The 22,248-nt window shown below is 41.8% G+C and overlaps 1 protein-coding gene across 1 annotated transcript; it reads right to left on the bottom strand.

Annotated features, from left to right (window-relative positions):
* Positions 1-2,954: 2,954 nt before the first annotated feature.
* On the bottom strand, positions 2,955-15,989 carry LNP1 (leukemia NUP98 fusion partner 1). Its single transcript, XM_081138324.1, has 3 exons — positions 15,646-15,989; positions 7,860-8,090; positions 2,955-4,152 (listed from the first exon to the last, which is right to left on the bottom strand). The coding sequence occupies exons 1-3, from the start codon at positions 15,802-15,804 to the stop codon at positions 3,985-3,987; spliced, it is 558 nt and encodes a 185-aa protein (XP_080994450.1). The 5' UTR covers positions 15,805-15,989; the 3' UTR covers positions 2,955-3,984.
* Positions 15,990-22,248: the final 6,259 nt, after the last annotated feature.

Genomic DNA, 22,248 nt, shown 5'->3' with positions numbered 1-22,248 from the left:
TGATGAAACCTACATGAACTCTACTGTAGCACAGAAGAGAATATGAAAGGACACGGACATTTTTATTTGGAAAGGTAAGGAAAGAAGGAAGGATGGCAGAAAGGAAGGACAGAAGGAGGTAAAATAAATTTTAAAATGTTGTAACTAGTATTAGTTCAGTTAACCCCCAGTGACACCAGGAATTAGTTAAATTCCAATACTTTTTAAGCTCAGGAGAACTTAAAAAGTAAAATTCAAGTAATACAAAAGGAGGCCTGAGAGTTAGTCAGGATATATAGAAATATAATATGAGACATAGATGTAGTATTTTTTAGTAGCCATATTAAAAATGGAAGGGGGACAAGAGAAATTAATTTTAATATAATCTATTTTATTTCATTGAATATATCCAAAATATTGTCTTTTTTTAAAAATCAAAGCAAGAACTAAAAGGGCCTAATATGGGGTAATGGCAATGAAAATGGAGAGAATTGGGTACATCCAACTGATATTTAGAAGCAAAATGGGCAGAGGTTGATGATTATTCGGATGGAGATTGAGTACAAGAGGGCTTCAGGTTTAACCAGGCTCTTGCTTAACAACCGGTAAATCAGACTACCATTCACTGAGCTGGGGAACACAGGAGGCGGGCAAATTGGGGGCAGACAGCAAGAAGTAATAGTGTAATAGTATACTTTTAAAAGACTTTGAGATGCCTATGAAACCTGCAACTACTTCTATGCCCAAGGGCCAGCTTTGTATGTGACTGTGGGGCTCAGGACAGAGGTCTGCTGCACAGGAGAGATTTGGGGATCGTCGACACACAGGTAGCTGACACTGTGCAAACGTGCGGGATTGCAGAGAAAGAATAAAGAGACTGAGGAAAGTGACTGTCAGAGTTCAGAGGAAAACCATTGTTTAAGAGATAAGGGCCCCTCACCAGAGACCAGCCAGGCGTGATCAGAGAGGTACAAGAAGACCCAGAAGAATACAGATCACGACGGTCCAAGAGGGGGAAGGTTGGTCAGCAGTGTCAGATGCTGCCAGAAAATCGAGCAGAGGAAGTAAAGCGTTAATTTCCTAGATTTTTTTGACAGTAAGGAGGTCACCGGTGACTTTGATGAGAGCAGTTTCTATAGAGTATAAGGATAGGAGTGAAGTTGCTGCAGACTGGAAGTGAGGGGGATGTGTACATAACTCTACAAGAAGTTTTCTGTGAAAGAAAAAATAGTTCAGGTGGTAACTACTGGATATCAAGGATGGTCCCTATTGGTATTTTATAAGGGAAGGTTTTTAAGATAGAAGAGCTTTGTCCTGACCGGTGTGGCTCAGTGGTTAGAGAGTTGGCCAGTGGACCGAAGGGTCAGGGGTTCGATTCCCAGTGAAGGGCACATACCTGGATTGCAGGTTTGATCCCTGGCCCTGGTCCGGGCATGGGCAGGAGGCAACCAATTGATGTGTCTCTCTCACGTTGATGTTTCTCTCTCTCTCCTCCTCTCCCTCCCTCTTTCCACCCTCTCTAAAAACCAATGGAAAAAATATCCTCGGGTGAGGGTTAACAATAACAACAACAAAAAAGACAGAAGAGGCTTGAGCATGTTTAAAGGCTGTTGGAAAGGAACCATTAAATTATGCACTAGATTATTTTATTGATTTGATAAGATGTTAATGATAGATTGGTAACTGAAATGAGCTCGTGTCTGAAAAATAGTTTTTTATGTATGTGTCTGTGTGTATAAACATAGATAACATTCTGGAAGGACATATGGCAAGGTATTAACCATATTTATCTCTGAGTAGGTGCAATAAAAGGCTTTTCATTTTTTTTCTTTTTCTTTAACTGTATTTTTTATTAGGATAAGTATTGTTTTGTGATATAAAGAAGAGAATAGGCTGGCGACTTCATTTTCAGAGAGGCCTCCCCTCCTCCATGTGCTAGGGTCCTGAAAATATGGTGAATATGACTTCCTTGCAGTTGATGAAATATATTATAAAAATCATGATTTTTCCAGGTACTGCCATTCTGGAGTCCAGGGAGGGGGGAAAACCCTTCGCAGGTGTCCTGGCTGGAGTAGGAGGCAGCTACAGTCTCAGCCAGCCAGGCACTGGGCTGAGGGAACTGCACCCACTTGTCTCCTCTTCCCACGGATGGGCCACCTCTCCCAGCCCTTTCAACGGGGCGGAAGCCACTGAGCAGACCATCCCCAAAACTGAAGCTTGGTTGGCAAGATGGAAAAGTACCTGAAGGAAAGTTGGGGAAACAACTTTCCCCACAGCTACAGCATAATGCAGTCCTGTTGGCAGGGCAGGCCCCAGCCTTCCCATCATGGTGGCAAATAACAGGCCAACGTCACCATGCAAAAGCTTGCAGTTATCTTCTACATGTAAAAAAGCCAAAATTGTGTGTAGTGGTTGCAAAATGGATGAAGGTATAAGCCGTATGAAAACTGAAAGAATTCAAGTCAAAGATCATTGCTATTTTACTTTCCTTTCACTGTTTTCCTCTCCTTCGCTTCTCCTTTCCCTTCTTTCTTCTGTCTATGTCGGCGCTAGTTTGTGTCTTACCTAATCAATCAATTATAGTATCAGTTATAAGTAGTAGCTTTGGGAGATACTCTTCTTTACAACAGAGAGACTAGTTGCCCTTGGGCATTGATGTTCCAAAACAGAGATGAAGAATAAATCAGGAGAGTGTTAGAGAATGCTTGGGTCTTTTCCTCTAAGGGGAAAAAATAGTGACAGAACATGGCCTCAATGTGTTAATTAACCTGATTGTGTAATCATGTCATAAAGTGTACATATGTCAAATCATTGTGTTGTATAATTTAAATATATACAATTTTACTCGTCCATTATACCTTAATAAAGCTGAAAAAATAAGAAAAACCCATGCTCACTTCAGCAGCACAAATACTAAAATTGGAATAACACAGAAAAGATTAGCAAGACCACTGGTCAGGAATGACACACAAATTCATGAAGTGTCTTATATTTTTTAAATAATTCATGGGATGTAATATAGTTAATAATACTGTACAGTGTATTTGAACATTTCTAAGAGAGTAGATTGTAACAGTTCTTATCATAAGAAAAAAAAATTGTAACTATGTGTGGTGATGGACATTAACAAGCCTTATTGTAGTAATCATTTCAAAATATATACAAATGCCGAACCTTTATGTTGTACACCTGAAACTAATATAACGTTATATGTCAGTTATTATTTAAGTAAAAATAATTAATAAATAAATGTAAAAGAATAGGACCTCGTAAAGTTATAACCGAGAGCATGCAGCAGACCTCAGAGAAGCAGTCTCTATTTCTGTCATGAAAATGGTAACCTACTCCCACTCCTGCTCGGTTCTCACACCGTCACACACAGACTGAGTCAGGACCCACTGCTAAGGGGAAACGGACGCCCTGCCTCAGGGGAGGAGCATGAGTGGGCATGAGCCGGGCTCTGCCCTGACTCAGCCCCCACGCCTGTGAGGCCTGAACCTTCCCAAACGTCAGTTTCCTCGGCCAGCAAGTGGAGACAAGCATAAGTCCCACCTTAGAGGGGTGAGGATTGTTTTAGGTGATGCATTAAAAGCCTCAGCCCAGGCCTTGGCATGCTAACGACCCGTTCTCATTAAACGCTGGCCATTCAACACACTTCCATAATGACTTCTAATAAGAAAGTAAACTTAAGAGTCACACCGATGACGTTAAGATTATTTGTGAGATTGACGTGGAAGAAGGGTTGGTGAAGATGGGGGGGGGGGGGCTCTTTAAATATGTTTCTTTACATTCTCAAGAATTACTTTAGTCTATTAAAAAACCTTTTGTTCTTCTTATTTCCATAAAAGGGCAACACAGCAGATGAAACTCTCAGCCGAGATGCCAGGGCAGCCGGAGTAGGACGGGAGCCGCGGAGCCGCCGCGCGCCTCCCTCGCTCGCGCCCGCAGACTCCGGCTCGCAGCTCCCGCCCGGCGCAGCGCGGAGCTCGCCGCAGCCTGCAGCCCTCACGTGGAAACAAAGTATCCTTTGGGTCCTTCCTCAAGGGGAGGAGCCCTGCGTGCTTCGCCATGTTCTTCCCTCGGGGAGCTCCTCGCTTCCTCTGCTTCCCTGCGGGATCTCGTCTCCCGCAGGGGCGTTTCTCTCCCGTTTCGGTCCTTTCTGCTCGCGGGTCCCTGGGAGAGAAGATCCGAGATGCGTAAAAGTGCCGTCGGCGCACAACCCTCCGCATTCCTCCCAACTGTCAGAAATGAGGACAGGCCTGGTCACTGAGCAAGCTGCCACATCCTAGTTTCTTACAGTAAGTTAGCGTAAGCCCAAGGGTGGTGCTAAGGGCGTTAGTCATAAGTGGAAGGAATAGGGAGGGGACTCGGGCACCAGCGCAGGGTCCGTGGAGGAAACTCAGCCTGCAGGTGACTCTCTGCCTCTGACACACGGAGGGACCGGACTGCACAGCGCCATTAAATTAATAGTCCCCTGGTGCTTACTGAAAAGCAGTGTGGTAAGTGGGCCACACCTGCGAGCATCCTGACCTCCCTGTGTCCACTCCCTTAAATTATATTAATAGCAGGGTTTGCACTAGGTTCAGTCCGAGGACTCCGTGAAGACTGAAGTGGGACATCCAAACCCATCAACAGTCCCCAACAGGTCCCGCAGGGGTCGGCATTCACTGGGACGGAGAGAGACAGCACTAAGCACAGAGCCCCAACCTCCTGCATGTTATAGCCAGGTGCAGGGAGACAGACAATTCATCAATAAGCCTAAAAGGAAAGAGGAGAATAACGAATAGTGATAGGCGCAATGATAACTAAAAACGGGATGACTCGATGCGGAACTATGACGGGGGGGGGGGGGGGGGGGGCTGCTTCTTTAATTTCCATTGTCAGGGAGTGCCTTTCAAAGGAATTACCAAAAAGGGGGGCTTTAATAAATGTGGTGATGATATCTATTTCCGCTTCTCTTTTTTTAAAGTAAAGAAAATCATTGCTCTCCCTCTCCTCCATTTGATTGGAAACGCTGGGGAACCCCTAAATGCCTATCAAGTGAGTTTATGCCGTGACGAGTGGCCGTCGGATGAGCAAGGTCACGACTCAGCCCTGCAGGGATGTCCAGTTACTGTGGTAGTGTCAGTTACTCTGCAGTGTTAAACTGGTTTTACACTGTACCTAGATTGTTTCATTTCTATCCATAATGGTCCATTAGTCGAAGTCAGAAAGCAAAACAAATGATGAAGCTGAGGTACAAATTAAGAGGAACTTGAAAATTGAACTACCTCTACAAATGTGCCTCCAGATTACTTTCATTAGATGCAGCAGTTGTGTTAGATCCATCAGTCTGATCAAAATGCATATTTAGCAGTCATGAATGTCTCCAAGATTTAAAAGAATAGCATCAAAAGGAAAATATAATGATGATTACTTCCACTTTGGCTTTTCTCTTATTGAGAATAAAGACTGAGAAATGCCCATAAATAATGACCTGAAATATTTTTCTTATCTCAGTCACTTAGAAACATAATGTAAAAATTACCAACATAAACCAATTGTGTTTTCCAATATCAAAATGAAAGAATTTAATGTTGTTGGTCATAATCAGATATAAAAGCAGTTTCTGGCTCTTTTGGATGTATAAAGATATAAAATTTAAATCTACATGTTAGTATACACTTGGCCCCAAAACAAAATATAATAAATATCATTTTTAAAGTCACCGACAAATCACATTTTTTAATGTAGTTAGCTTTGGAAAAGTGTGTTGGTTGTAAAATAGAAAAAAGTTTTAAAATATCTGTATATGTTCTGAATTTTTAATTTTGCATTAAGATGAGCTTTGTAATATACTCTTTAAAAACTGATACAGAATAAAATATTTAATTTAAAATTATTTACTATATATATTTTTATCATATGAAAACTTTAAATAATTTTATAAAAAAAGTTGAAAATGCTGCCTTGGTTATCTTGTCATTCAAAAGGAAGAACGTGGGAAATAAATGGAACAGCATGTTATATTTTAGGAACAATGTGATAAATATATCTTTCAAGAAAAACGATTATCACATTTACACACTTTTAGGGCTTATAATAATATTAGCAAATGAATTCACATAAGCAGTTATATAAGATTATGTGTTATTATGTGAAAAAAAATTTTGAGGTCATTAGAATCAACAAAGTGTTTAGATTAAAATATTTTTTAAAAATATATTTATACCCTACCTTGTTCCAGAAAGAATTTAAGGCAGGTAAATTTCCTGAATGGATGTAATTAGTAACTAAATCTAACATGTAGTTTTGAAACAGGAATTCCTTCACTTCTGCTTTATTCTTGTCAAAAGATCATAATATGAATCTAATTATGAGGAAATATCAGATAAGCCCAAATTGAACATCATTCTAAAAAATAACTACCCTGTGCTCTTCAGCAGGCAGTTATAAAAAGACAAGTGAAGACTGAGGAATGCCTCCAGGATAAAACAGATTGAAGAGAATGAATTGTGTGCAGCACCTGATCTGGAATCTCCCTGTAAAGAATATTATCAGGACAACAGGCAAAATAAGAATTAGGTCAATAGATTAGATACAAAAGTGCTACCTTGGTGGTAACTTTCTGAGTTTCATTATTGTACTGTGTTTACCTAAGAGAACGTTCTTGTGTCCTTGTTTGGGTATGGGAAGGAGGAGGAAGATATAGGTAAATATGATACATGTTAACATTTGGAGGGAATACAGATGAAGTGTGTGTTCTTTGTTCTATTCTTGTAACATTGCTCTATGTCTGAAGCCATAGTTTTAAAAAAGCAGTATAAAGAAAGTACAAAAACAGGAACTCTTGATAAGTGAGAGCTCTTTACCATTCTCCCTTCCACATTCCTCTTATGATCAGGTGAAGAGAGCAGCTTACTGAAGGGGGAGCCTAGTTACTCAGGGTCACTCTGACAAAAGTGAGGCAAAGATGCACAGTACAGTCCCAGTAGCCATCGCTGCTAAGCAGAAAGCACTGTGCTCAGATGGACAATGAGGGAGGAAGCACCTGAGTGTCTTCCCCTGTGCACAGAGCATAGCTCAAGAACCAGGTGGTAATACACCTAGGTTCGCTTATTTGCTCTGTCTACTATATGGCAGAACATATTATTATTCTTATTTTGCAAAATAAAACAAACACCAAAGGACCACAAAAAAAACCCACATAAGTATTTTGCTCAAGGCCACTCAGTGAGCATGTTGCCCCAAATTAATTGATCTCTAGTTTATTACTTTATGAAGCAAGTTTGGCATCAGCAGTGGATGCCAAACTTGCTCCATAAAGTAATAAATTAGAGATCAATTAATTCTATTCCTCCCTCATTTTCATGCCTGTCTCCCTTGTGCTTTATTGAGACCACCCTCACCCTGCGGCAACTGTGAGCAACTGGACCACCCCTGCTCCTGGAAACTTACTAGATAGTGTCCAGAAGGTTCCCTCCACATGCTTTTTAAAAGCCCAAGGGAGCATGACACCATCACAGACTACTTGCTACTTGATTAAATACTGCACAGCAGTTTTTCTCTTCTCCAAATAGTGAAAGGAGAATGAATGAGTCACAATTATTTATAATAAGGGTGATGAATGCAGTCTCAAAGAACTAGAGGACCTCAATAACAAAAACATTCCACTAATGGTCCTTCAGGAATTCTTCCTACACCAGATGCCTTCAATAAAAATAATAATAAAATATTTTTTATGTACATCTGGGCTATGCAAAACTGAGTGTCCTTTTTCAAAGATCTCATCACCAAGCTGTAAATGAAGTTAGATTTGCCCTCTTCAAATATGGGGAGGAGGAACCCTTTGGGTTTCCTTTTCTAAAGCGGCTTAAATATTCAATAACTCTGTTACATACCAAAGAGACAGAGCGTTTGGTTCTAAAGCACAGCTGCTGTTCAAAGGACTCTGAAAATGCCTGAATTTTGGAATGGGATCTTCTTCTTGATTCCAATGGGTCCTTGAATGACCCATCCCCTGAGTATTTTCTGTAATCCCTCATGTGCGTATGACATCGAAATCCCTGGTCCTCGTGAGAATGCCTTCTAGGATGGCTGTCAGACGCTGTGACTCTGGGAAGGACGGGAAACTGGAAATGCAGAATAAAAATGTTTACAGCATAAAGAGACCATACAATATTAGCACAGAGACAGAACATACGTAAATTACTAAGTAAACAAATCTCATGTTGGACTGAAATTTTATCTTTTTCATCAGTAGGACCTTCTACAATGCAGCAGTAGAATCAATGGGTTAAAACATTAAGTAGAAAGTCCCAGAACTAGCTATGTTGATCCTCCAACATTAGGGACATATAATGAAGCATTCTAAGCCTTGAATTGATATGTATAAGTAAATTCCAAAATCATCAAAAAAATTTAATGAAGCCATACAAGTTTAAGAAATAATATAAAATGAACATTTATGTGACTTCTGTCCAAAGAAGGAATTTCTAAGCAGAACAGCAATGGAAGAAGTCATGAGGAAAAATTATTTTAACTATGTAAAAAAAAAAGGAGCTAATATGCATCGAAAACAACTTAAAATTAAATAGTAGACAAAATCCAAAAAACATGTGCTACATGTTACTAATATTAAATAAATATCCTGACAATACATAGTATATCTTACAGAGATACAGAAAAACATAGAGAGCATGTAATACAACGACATCAGTGTTCAAATCACATTGGAAAACGATCAAAGGAGAAATGCTCCAGAGAAATCGAACTTCTCGAAAGAATTGACACTTGTTTTCTCAGTTTCTCTCACTCCCCAACCAACTCCAGTCTAGCTTTTGCACCCACAACTAATTTTGGTCACAATATCGGTCTCAGTGTTGCCAAGTTCTGTGCACATGTTGGTCTTGATTAATTCAGTAACATTCAACCCAGTTGGCCTTAGGGCCCTTCTGGAAATCCTCTTTCCCTTGCGTTCTACCACTGAACCCTTTGGTTTCCCTTTGATCTTTCTGCCTGTGACCTCACCCACAGTGTTTGCCTCATTAGTGGCTAATTATCCCTTAGTCACCACGGGAAGTGCATATCCCCAGCAAGCCTTTCCTCCCACCTGACTGGTTCAGGTCTCTGTTAGATGTTCTCCTGGGAGTTCATGCTTCTCCTTTATGATACTTATCACAACAGTAATTAATAATTTGGGTAATTTTGTTACATGTCTCTCTTCTCCATTAGCTTGTATCTCCATGACATCAAGGACTGTGTTTCATTCTCTTGAAATCCCAGTACTATGCAGCACCTTGCCTTACTCATAGCATGAGTTTATTAAATATCTATAGGATTAATAAATATATAAAGAATGAAATAAAAAGAAATACCAAACGGTAAAAAGGTTTATGCTTATTAGTTGTGCCTTCAGGCTAGCCAAAAAAAAAAAAAAAAGTTTCTTAATGATCAACAGTGGCAAGATGGAGGGAGACAGGCCTGTCATTCCTGGCTGGTAGGACTATAAACGGACACACCTTCCTTAAAAGCCATTGGCAAAATGTGTCATGAGGCTTAAAATATCCCTCTCCTTGGATCTATCTGTTGAGTGTTGTTATGGGCTGAATTGTGTCCCACCCTCTAATCCTTATTTTGAAGCCCTATGTGAGTCACTCAGAATGTGACTGCATTTGGATACAGAACCTTTAAAGATTAGGTTAAAATGAAGCCATTAGTGTGGGCCCTCATCCAGTGCAACTGGTGTCTTAATAAAAGAGGAAATTTGGACACACAGAGACCACTGGGGATATATTCACACAGAGGTAAAACCATGTGAGGACACACTGAGGAGGTGGCTGTCTATAAGCCAAAGAGGGAGGCCTCAGAGAAACCAAATCTCCCGACTCCTGGATTTTGGACCTCTGAACTCCAGATCTGTGAGAAAATAAATTTCTGTTGCTTAAGCCAGTCTGTGGCACTCTGTTATGGCAGCCCTAGCCGACCAATACACATGTTTAGAAACTTACTGTCAAACAATGATCAGAAATGTGGTTAAAGATTTGTAAAGCTGCTAAGATACATGAAGGAAACCTGTATGTATAAGTCCACTTATGGTACTTGGTGCTGTGAATAAGCCGGGGAACAAAACAGGCAGAGTGTGCCCAACTTGGGACTTACGTCTGCATGGGAGATAAACACAAAACAAATAGGTCTTGTGCTTACTTTTTTTGTTGTTGTTAATTCTCACCCAAGGATATTTTTTCCATTGATTTTTAGAGAGTGGAAGGCAGGGAGGGAGGGAGAGAGAGAGAAAGAAATAGAGAGGGAGGGAGAGACATCGATGTGAGAGAGACACATCGATTGGTTGCCTCCTGCACATGCTCCCAATCATGCCTGGGGATGGAACTTGCAACCCAGGTACATGCCCTTGATCGGGAATCGAACCCAAGACCCTTCGGTGCACAAGCTGACGCTCTAACCACTGAGTTACACTGACTGGGGCCACGTGCTCGTTTCTTTGGTCAACACTACAAAGGCTCAAGGTGCAATAAGAGGATATAACAGGGGGAAACTGTGTATTTGGGAAAGTGTTGGGCGGCTGGGAGGCTCAGCAGCAGATTTCTGTGTAGGCTTGATGATTAAGCTACAGTCTGAAGGAGGAGCCCCTTCCGTGCACAGGCCCTGTCACAGCAGGAGCTGTGGTGTGGGGGGAAGAGAAACCTGCTGGGGCTGGAGGGGGGGGGGCCTGAGAGGAGAGAGAAGCCTGGGGTGGGGAAGTGTTGACGGGCTTGAAGTAGGGTGCGATCATAAGATGGGCAATCTTAAAACATACCAAACTGTGATCAAAGGTTTTCTCTGTGATGTGGGATTGTTTGTTTCCTTTCTCCTTTTTAGTATTTTTCAAGTTTTGTACAGTGAGCATGTATTACATTATCAGGAAAAAATGATAATGCTTTAAAATTTTGAGACTGAGACTCAGAAGGGCAAATACTGCATGATTCCACTTATCTGATGTATCTAAAATAGTCAAACTCATAGAAACAAAAAATAGAATGGTGGTTGCCGGGGCTAAGAGGAGGGGAAATGGGAAGTTGCTTATCAGTGGATGTAAAATTTCAGTTCCTCAAGAACAGTGGGTTCCGGAGATCTGCTCTACAGCGTTGTGCCTGTAGATAACAACACTGGATTGTATCCTTGAAAATCTGAGGAGAGGGTAGATCCCAGGTTAATTGTTCTTACCACAATAACATTTTTAAACAAAAAATTTTTAATGTGAGACTGGGAGTGAAATGTGGATGTCCTATTCCACTGAGAGGCCTGAAAAGAATGGCAAGAGTTTCCATCACAATATAAATATACACTTAATATCTCCTTCTACCAGGTGAAACTTCCAGCTTGTTTGTTTTGGTGAGGGACTGTGTGAGAAACAAGTGTAAAAGAGCACTCTAATGGGTTCTGGGGAAAGGCTCCCACTTCTTAAAACGTTACCTACTATGCAAGCTCTACTTTTGGAATTTTATATGCCTTTCTAATTGATTTCCCTCACAAACACATGAATCAATGCCCTGCATAACTTATTTTTACAAAGAATGTGCTTGTTTCTCCCACAGTCATGGACAAAGCTTATGGGTCTATCTCCCACACTGTGAAGGGAGCTTTGTCACTTGGGATGGGATCCCCCATACTCTGATCTCCCCAGCTGAGCTCCCGGGGGCCCCAGCTGAAGATCCTGCAGCAGGCACTGACTTTCAGAGCAATAACTACCCAGAGCCCTGACTCTCATTGCAGAAGAGGCTCTAAACAGCTTAGCTGTTTCTACTGTGGGCCCAGAAAACTGTTGCTGTCAAAGAAAAATCGTATGTACTCTCTGCTATGTGGCAGACGTAGCAGAATTCTATGCAAAAGTAATAACAATAGTTTGTAGGTCTTAAGAAATTATATGAAATAAGAATTTTATGTGAGTAATAATATATAACATCATCAGAGTGGAGAGGGCTGTAAATTGCCGACATATAGAAACAGCGTCAGGAAAAAAATTTCCAGTTTTCAACTGATAAAGTGGTAGGTAGCTCTTATAGAAATAATAAAGATAAGCTCAATACCATCCACTGGACATCCTTTAGGGAAAAGAAAGGATATTTAAACTATTCATTTAAGTGACTTTTTAAATTGGGGAAATAAATGTCATACCATTGCACTAAATCAGTATGAAACTGTCATGAAGACCCTATCACCAGCCATAACTAGGTACACAAAAGAGAGCTAGGAGAAACACCTCTTGGAGCTTATGATGCTCCATGCCTCAAATACCTGGAACCTCCCTAGGGAACAATTTGATGACTTGTCTCACTCATTCAGAAACTGAAGTAGCCAAACTAAGCTCATCTAAACCATATGCCACTGAGATTGTAACCCCAAATGCCATTACATTCAATCTTATATATTAATATTTCCCCCCACGAGGTCTCCACTGTCCAGTGACCATCATTCTTGGTAGGATCACGTCTTAGTCAACTCAGGCTGCCATGAGAAAATATCATAGACTGGTGGCTTAAACAACAGAAATTTCTCTCTCTCAGTCTGGAGGGCTTGGAAGTTCAAGATCAAGGTGGTGGCCAATCCAGTTCCTGGTGGGAGCCCTCTTCCTGGCTGGAAGATGGCTGCATTCTCTCTGTGCTCATTTTCTGAAAAGGGCACAATCCCATCTGACAGGGCCCTGCCCTCCTGACCTCATCTAAACCCAATTACTGCTCAGGTTTGTGAGAAATCCTCTCAGGGGGCCATGCTGGGCCCCATCCCTGTGGAGAGCAACTGCAGGGAGCCACCCCAGCGGTGAGATACTATAAAGGTTGGGAGTGTGGACCACCCTAAGGTCAGTCAGATATAAAAGTAAAGATTAAAAACATCTTCTACTGTTTCAAATTGAGACTATGAAGAGAGACTATAACATGGGGGAAAGGGGGATTTTAAAAAAGCAAAGAATAAAACCTTGGGTGCAGCTAGGTAGAGGCTTACTTTGTATCCCCTGTCCCCTCCAATGATACAATGTGGGCGAGCACATATTGTGCTACCTTGGAGCACAGAAGCACTGAGAAGGCCCATTTGGCATTAACAAGGCCCAGGGCCAGTGAACTCTGTACCTCCTGGAAGGATCTTTCATTTAGCTTAATTCTCCCGTCCGCTAGCCCGAACTATAGAGAACGATGTTAGAAGAACCATAAGCTCAAAGAGAAGATGACTGGCAAGGTGAATGGACTAAAATATTAAAATCCACTTTCAGTGAGTAAATAAATGATATAGAAACTGCTTTACCTCAAGTCTGTATTCGTGTGATGATGGAGGGAGAGAGCAGATCAGTTCAGTAATGAGAGAGATGTCACAGTACGTTTTTTTTCATCAAGACAATGAAGTTGAATTTTTTTACTCGCTTTAAATCAACAATCACAGATGAATAAGTCTGGTTGCAAGGTAGCATTCTCTGAGAAGGACTGAGCTGCCGTGCCTTGTTCTTTGTCATATTTGTATTTCCCGCTAGGCTGGAAGTTCCACAAGTACGGAGACCACGTGCGTCTTCTCTTACCCTGTAACCCTACTGTGCCTTGTGCGATGCCTGGCACATAAGTGTCCAACAAGCATGTTCAATGAATTAATGCTCCACCGCTATGGAATCATGAGGCTGAATTCATATTAGATTCAAATAGGAAAGAGGGGAAGCTCTTCTCTCAACTGAGGTAATGCTGGTGTTATTAACAGGTTATGAGAGGGAAGGGCCTTAGATTGGAGCAGTGGAGAGAGGAAAATAGATAAGGCTAAGAGTAAGTTTTTCTTTTTAAGTTGTTTTCATTGTCCTCAAAGTAAAACACAAACATTAAATACCTAATTGTTCTCATATCGCTAATGCAAGAAAAGTTTGAACACATCTTAGAGTTAGGAAAAGTTACGTATCCAACTACAGATTCACTTCACGAATATACTTTACTTCATGGTATTACGTGAATAAAGGTAAAGAATCAGGCTCCCTGTCCCCCAGGACTCCGCCCCAGTGGCCCTGGGGCCCCTGGCCTGGGTTCTGTGCGTGTGCACCCTCTACTCCATTCAGTCAGGTGGTTGTTGTTACTCATGCTTTGTCTCCTTAAATGTATGCATGCTTTCTGCACGTTAGTCTGAAATTCATTGTTGACTCAGAGAATCTAAACAGGTTAACTCAGGCAAATGCCCAAAGCCAGTACTAGCTGGAAAAGACATATGGACACTCACTATTTAGAAATGCTATACATAACAAATTCTGGTATTCTCTAAAAGTTTAAGGCCCCAAACATTGCAACCTAAAAGTCATCCTCTTAATAAAGGAGACTATCTCAGTTTTTAACACCCAATAGATAGTAAAATTTATTTAAGAAATTGCATTTTATGTTATGTATGTTCCTTTGTTTTTCATATTTTCTGTGGCTCCAAAGGGCTGTTGTGGTAAAGAGTAAATCATATTTTTTCTCTTTGTTTCTTCCTGGTTCACATTATGTGGAAACTGGAAACTAATCATCCCCTTGGGTCACACATTATGAATAGCTCACTTCGTGTGGAACATAGAGATTAAAATGACAGTGTGATAAGCAGGTGTTTATAACAGAATCATGGCAAGTCAGAGAAAGAAGGGTTCTCAGAGAGCACCCAGTCCAGTCTCTTCTTTTTCACTTAAGGAACCTGAAGCTCAAAGAGGTGTTAAAACTTGCCTTGTGTCCTTGAGTACACATTTGGCAAGAGACCTATTTTCAAATATTTGTGTCTCAAAGAGGTCTCATTCCTCCACCTTGCTGATCACTGGGAATAAAAGAGGCTGCATCTGAGAACTCTGGAGCTAAAAATAAATAAAATAAAATAATAAATAAAATAAAATAACATCACCCCCGAACTCACTTGGTTCTGGGGTTGGCAGAAGCACAGGGTTGAGGACGGATTCTCTGGTAACTGGAATTCTAAGTGTCTTGCAAAAGAGAAAAGCTATAGTATCGCTGTGTAACTGTGAAGCAGAGGACATACGTGTCTACTGTGCAGTCTTCTACCACCGCAGGCGAGCTGAGCCCATGCCCCGCCAGGCCCACCCTCTCCCCTCTCAGGGCTCTCCTGCTCTTTCCTTCCTCCCTAGACCTCGGGTGCTCCGCCTAGACATAGGCAAGTAGTGCTGAGGATGGGAGAATTTTGGCTCCCTCTCCCATCAGGAAACCAAATGGGAACCAGAAGAAAAAGTATATAAAATTTATCAAAGGGGTGGTTTATTACGTGGAATCCCCAGTTCCTTAGAAGTCACCAAATAGTGAAGCTATTTTCAGTATTTCAAAAGGCTACTGAAAATCACGCATTGATCCACGCCAATGCTGCACACACTATAACATCAGATTTCTTCCCTTTGACCTGAATTATATTGTCTCTCAGTAGGATTAACTCAGGCTTTTAGGAGCTCGGCACAGAAATAAAAGGTACCTTGGGTTACTAAAAGTGAAGAAATCATTACCTAACAGAAGAAAATCATGTCCCTTGGAGGACAACACAAAATGATAAAAAGTGTTTTTGTGGATATAAAAAAAGATTTGGAAGTACTGATTTTCAACCAAAGAAAACTTTATACTGAAGGACTCTTCAAAAATTATGTAAGAGAAACCCCCCTCCCCCAGTCCAGCCCTGGCCTGTTCCCCGATAATAACTCACCGGGCAGGGCAGGGAGGCTTTCCTGGAACTGGTGTCGCGTGATCCGTGGCGGTCCCGGGGTCCTCTCTCAGCCTCCTCCATCCAGCTGTGACCCCAGAAGCTGCTCATCCATTTGGCGAAGGACACATCATCATCATCATCATCATCTCTGTGCTCCATGGAAAAGTGATTCCAAATATCCAAGGCCTGTCCCTAAATCAGGCAGAGAGAAATATCGTCAGACTCGGCTGACCTGATGAAACCTGGGATCTCCAAGAAGACGAAAGGAAACTGGTATTTTCAAATGGTCTCCGATGATGGGATCCTTCAAGGAGAAAGATTTACTAAACAACCCCTTCACCATCAGGCAGCCCCAGGGCAACGTCTATTTATAAATTGTGCAGCCCACATTCCCCCCCCCCCTCTCTTTAAACTGAGAGGCTTTGTAAGCCTCCCATTGCCCGGGCTTGTGCCTAAGGGTTGGTGGAAGCGCAGTCCACTCACTGCCTGATGTTCCCAGTGCTCTGCTGCCGGGGACATGTGATGGCATCTCCAGCTGTCACTGATGATCCTGCATGCCGCTCAGCATATGCCTGTGAGCTCCAGGCCGGGTCTAAAATGGGGTCACTTACAGGGACAGACTGACCTCAGCCTGCAGGATGGCCAGCTATCGGCATGTCATACCTAGAGCTAGATACTCTCCTAAGAAATGAAATTGGTATTGATATAAAATCCAGCATCTGGGGCAAAGGGGACAGGTTCTTAATTGACATTATTTACACATATACAAATGTAAATAGCCCTGGCCTGTGTGGCTCAGCTGGTTGGGCGTCATCCTGTGCACTGAAAGGTTGCTGGTGTCATTCCCAGTCGGGGCACGTGCCGGGGCTGTGGGCTCCATCCCTGGTAGGCGGCATGCAGGAGGCAGCTGATCGATGTTTCTCTCTCTCTCCCTCTCTTTTCTTCTGTCTTTAAACATCAACAACAAAAATTTTTTTTAATGTAAGTGATTTACATGTGCATGTCAAATGAATAAATCTTAAGTGCATAATCTGATGAATTTTCACATACATTTACCCCGTATAACCACCACCACGCAGGTGAGGACACAGAACACTCCCCGCACCCCAGCAGGCTCCCTCTTTCTTCCTTCCAATCCATCCTCTCACCAAAAGATTACCATTTCTGACCTCTGTCATCATAGACCAATTTTGCCTCCTTTTGAACTTTCTTTCAATAGAATTATTTTGTCTCCTTCAACATTACGTTGGTGAGGCTTATCCATGCTTTTGCAGTAACAATAGTTCATGCTGTGTCGTAATGCACTGTATGAATATTCCTTTTTTTTTTTTTTTAGTCTCCTACTGGTGGTCATTTGGGGTTGTCATTTGGGTTTGCAGTGGGGCTATTGTAAACAAAGCTTCTATGAGCATTCTGGTCCCTTTTAGTGGCCTTTTTTTTTCTTTTCCAGGTAAGGAGAATATTACATATATTGAGCCTCTACTTTGTGCCAGGTATAGAGTCAAGTATTTTACATATGCTCTTTTCATTAAAACAACACTATTGCTGGGAGATTACTACTAAGCAGCACAGCCAAGTTTGAAGCATGTAGTAAAATAACAAAATCTAGGCCCTTTGCACTACTCCCCAGTGTTCCAAAGGGATCTTTGAAAAATCTTGCTTTTTTTTTTTTTTTTATCCTCACCTGAGGACATTTTTTCCACTGCTTTTCAGAGACAGTGGAAGGGAGAGAGAGAATGAGAGAAACATCGATTGGTTGCCTCCCGCACGTACCCTGACCAGGGCCGGGGATCAAGCCTGCAGCCGAGGTACGTGCCCATGGCCGGAATCAAACCCAGGATTCTTCAATCCACGGGCCGACGCTCTAACCACCGAGCAAAACAGGCAAGGGGAAATCTTGCATTTTTAAACAGTAGTACTCCTGGCCATTTTCCATATGAAAATCCTTTCTTGAGCTGCCAAAAGAAAGCTAATTGTGACCAATGTTCCTAGAGCATGTTACCACAATTTATAAGTTACTAAAGGAAAGTAACAAAAGCATAAAGTGGCTTGCTATATTTTTATTTTTTGTTTTAAATAAAGGGATGCATGTTTGTTACTTTGTAAAATCAGTTGTCTGGCCCTGGCCAAGTGGCTTGATTGGTTGGAGCATTGTCCCATACACCAAAAGGTTACAGGTTCAATCCCCAGTCAAGGATCATATGGGAGGCAAACAACTGGTGTTTCTCTCTCACATCTATGCCCCCCCCCTTCCCTTCCTCTCTCTAAATCAATAAAAACATATCCTCGGGTAAGGATTTTAAAAAATCAGTTGTCTGACCCATAGAAGCTAATGATTTTCCAGCCTCTGGTGCATATTTTAGAGTGGGTCAATTTGGACTTGCAGCCCCACTGCCTGACTGTGCAGCCTGTCAGCTTTGCTGCTGCTAAGAGAGAAAAGACACTGGCTTTTTTGGGATTCTGAATTCAGAGATCCTAGTTGCCTGGACCTGAGGGTGGGCTGAAACCTGATGATGTCTGTGATGGACTAGTCCAACCTCTGAAAACAGACATAGTGTCAATGAATCGAACTGAGATTCTGGGACTATGGCTGATTTAAGGTACCCCTCTGGGGGCATAAACTATAAAAACATCTTGGGTGCCGCCCGTATCACCTGGGACACGGCCAGATGCCCATGGGGAAAGACTTGTTCTCTGATGGAACCACCTGAAGCCAAGCTGCTGGGGGCTGTACATTTCTAATGCGGGGACTAATTGCATCTGAGATGACTGATCACAAGAAACCTAGCTTGTCGACAGCTACAAGTTGGCAGAGAGCCCATCATGGGCAGTGGGACTGCTTGCTCCACCCACTCCAGGCAGATGGGACCGTAGACCCCTTCTCACTGCTGTTGACTTGCGTTTGGTTTTCCAGATTATTTGAAACTTGCAGCAGTGGATGGATTGCTTGCTTGTACTTCACTCACCATTCTGCTTAGTCAGGCAGTTTGATTACTAAATATAGCTGTCTCCAAATAGAGATTGGTGTTTCTAGGCTGCTTACTAAATAAATTATCAAGACTAAAGGTGTGTGTGTGGGGGGGGGTATGTAAGCTCATTCTGAAAACTTAAAAATTCAAGGTTTTATCCTAACCAATTCCTAAATATGAAGTCTTTCCGGGTCTCCAATGTGGCACTGGGTCTCCAATGAGCTTCCTGGTAAGAACTTTGTTTTTGCTTGTTTGTTTGTTTTTTATTGATTTGAGAGAGAGAAAGAGAAAGGGAGAGAGAGAGATACCAATTTGTTGTTCCACTTATTTATGCATTCATTGGTTGCTTCCTGTATGTGCCCTGACTGGGGATCGAACCCACAGCCTTTGTGTATTGGGATGACGCTCTAACCAACCGAGCTACCTGGCCAGGGTGTGATAAATACTTTGCACGTGCTATCACAAGTCACTGTCGAAGGAATTAAGCATGTCCTGCGTGACTTCATTGGGAAAGGACTCTTGGAAGGTTAAGACAGGTTCCGTCCAGACTTCACCTGTTTGCCCTTTCACTTTGCTGATTTTACTTTGTGTCACTGTGCTAAAGCTTAGCTATGAGTACAACTACAGGGTGTCCCCTTCCCCCCCAAAAATATACACACTTTAACAGCTGATGGCTCAATTTTGAAAATGAAATGTATTTTAATAAAGACTGCCTTTATAGTTATTCAAAGTGTGTGTATACATTTTTCTGGGACACACTATATATGTTGGGCCCTGTGAGTCCTTTTAGAGTCACCAAACCTGGGAGTGGTCTTCAGGACCCCCAAAACAGGAATGAAAGGGAACTCTTCAAATTTTTTGCCAAACATTCTCCCAGTGCAACAAGATATAAATTTACCCCCAGAAGAAAAAGAATTTGTTGTATAATATGTAAAATTAGCCCACCTCTGTTTTTTTTTCTAGTTAAGCCCCTTTCTTTATTTTTATTTTATTTTTTAAAAATCCTCACCCGAAGATATTTTTCCTTTGCTTTTCAGAGAGAGAGAGAGAGAGAGAAACATCGAGGTGAGAGAGACATCGGCTGGTTGCCTCCCTCAAGCACTCCAACCAGGGTGGGGATCGAGTCTGCATCAGAGTATCGGGGACCCTTTCGTTCCCAGGCCAAAGCTCTAACCACTCAGTCAAACCGGCTAGGGGGCAAGCCCCTTTCTTTAAAAGTATGAGAGAAAGATGTTTTCCCACTTTGCCTGGACCAAGCTTCTTATAACAAACCTGGGGCAGCGAAGGAGCAGGAGCAGCAGCAGGTGTCAAGTCTTGGGAGCTGGGAGAGAGCTGCTCTCGGGCTTGTCACCCTGGCCCAAGAGGAGGCCCTGCGCCACCCTGGGAGACCAGCTGCCGGCTTTCCCTGGCAGGGGCTGGACCCCTGCCTTGAGATGCTGCCAGGGGCACAGGACCCACAAGAGTTGCCCTTTTGACCCTGCTCTCATGCTCTGCCTTGCCAAGCCCACGGGGTGTCCCCAAAGTGTCAAGTGGCAGAGACAGCTGCAGCTGAAGTGTGTGTGTGTGTGTGTGTGTGTGTGTGTGTGTGTGCATGCAAGCGCACTGGTTTTTGAAAATCATGCTTCATGTGAAAGGCAGTACCCTCTCTTAGAGGGTAGGAAGCTTGAGGTGTGTGTGTTCTCATAAAGCAATCAGACACCACGGGTGCCCAGGTAGTCAGTGAAAATTATCCTTGGGCCACGTAAAGATGAAGTCGCTTTTCAACGCACTCGTTCACATTCTCTGCTTCCGAAGACTGCACAATGAAAAGATGATTCTCCCTTTATTTATTTCACTCTCTCTTCCACTTCTTTCCATTTAGTTATTTCATTCTCCAAAGCCCCTGTTATTGCAGTAATTTCGTTTTTTAGTTCATTTTTTTTTTTCTTAACAGCTAAAGGGAAGAAATTATTCCTTGCACTGCTCTCCAGCTCACCTGAGCCAGCCCCGTTCTGGAAAAGAAATGCTACTTACAGAAGAACTAAGCTGCTGTATCATTTTTTAATATATACAGTCAAAATCCATTAATGGTTTTAGACAGTTTTTACTTGCCAGGAAGCAGTGTTTGAATATTTGAAGCTGTGTTCTATTTAGTATCTTGATTGTCAGAATGTTCTTTGGTAGGCAAAATGTCATAACATAATCACCCATTTCCATGAATGTTATCAAGTCACACTGCAAAATTTGCCACATTTTTGAGATGGCCATTAAAGAAACAGATTGCTTGTTGTTTAACCAAGTGTCCTAAAGCAGGTACATGAGAGTATATTTTTATTCTAAAAAGCTATGCAGCCTATATTATGAAAAATATTTTTAAAATATAGTACTGTCAATGTAAAAAATATATGAGGGAAATAAAGGTGTGTTTTCAGAGGTCTGTCTACAAGATATTGGTTATATAAATATCCAGTTACTTTGGCATTCAGTATCAAGTTTTGCAGGATTTTGGCTAATGGTAGGCTTCATAATAGTCAAGGCTGTTAGATGTTGGTATAGGTTTTTAGGAGACAATACATCATCTCTTCCCCAGGAGACCTTCAAGCACAGCATTGATTCTCAACTGCCAGTGATGGGAGATCATCTTTGCAGCTTTGCCTCTAGGAATGCCATTGACTGTATGACCTCTCAACGTCTTTTTGACCCCTGAGCACCTATTAGCCTAAAATAGATTGGACAAACTATTTGTTAAAATTTACCACTATGTAAATAACTTTATCAATCCGGTTCATCAGTGGGTTATGTTTTATAAAAGGCCTCTCCCAGTTATTAACTGCAATTTCACAGAACCTAAGAGTAATGTCTCAGCACTCTTAAGAAGTGCCTCAGAGAAGAACTGGCGAATTAAAGTCCTGTGAGTCCCACTTGTAAAAGGGGCACAATTTTTGCACTGTGCAATAAAGGAGGGCATCACCAATCATTTAAAGGAAATGTGGCAAAATACGAGATTTAGGAAGAGAAACTGGAAAGATTTAAGTTTGAGTCAATAAACAATGGGAAGTCTTCAGATTCTTAAAAATGTTGAGTGAAAAAGCCCAATCTCAAAAGGACACATACTGTGTGATTTTCTGTATATAACATTGTTCAACACAATCTTAGAGATGAAGAACAGATTAGTGGCTGCCAAGGTTAGGATTGGAGGCGGGGTTGCGGCTATAAAAGTTTAGCATGAGGGTGTTTTACGGTCAAAAAACAGATATCTGTGTTTTGATTGCTGTGGTAGCTACACACAAAGCTGCATATGTGTTAAAACTGCACAAACAATAACACACACACACACACACAAGCAGTGCATGTATAGCTGGTGGAATCTGAATAAGTGCTGTGGGTTGTATCCATGTCAACTTCCAGGTCTGATATTGTCCTAGTTATGCAAGTTGTCAATACTGGGGGAGGCAGTGTGAAGGGCACGTGGAACCTCCATGTACACTTATTTGTAACTTCCTGTGAACCCATAATCATTTCATAATAAAAGTAAAAAGAAAAATGACCTGTACCAAGAAGAAGAAATTTCTCTGAGTAGCTGCCAGATCAAAATGCTGTTGATCTACAGGTATTCTGGGAAGACAGCGTTAGTTTTAAATCTCTCTGAACATCT

This window comes from Miniopterus schreibersii, assembly GCF_964146895.1.
Source record: "Miniopterus schreibersii genome assembly, chromosome: 5".
Lineage (NCBI taxonomy): Eukaryota > Metazoa > Chordata > Mammalia > Chiroptera > Miniopteridae > Miniopterus > Miniopterus schreibersii.
Note: the sequence above shows the minus strand (reverse complement) of the source record. Positions and strands in the feature narration are given on the sequence as shown.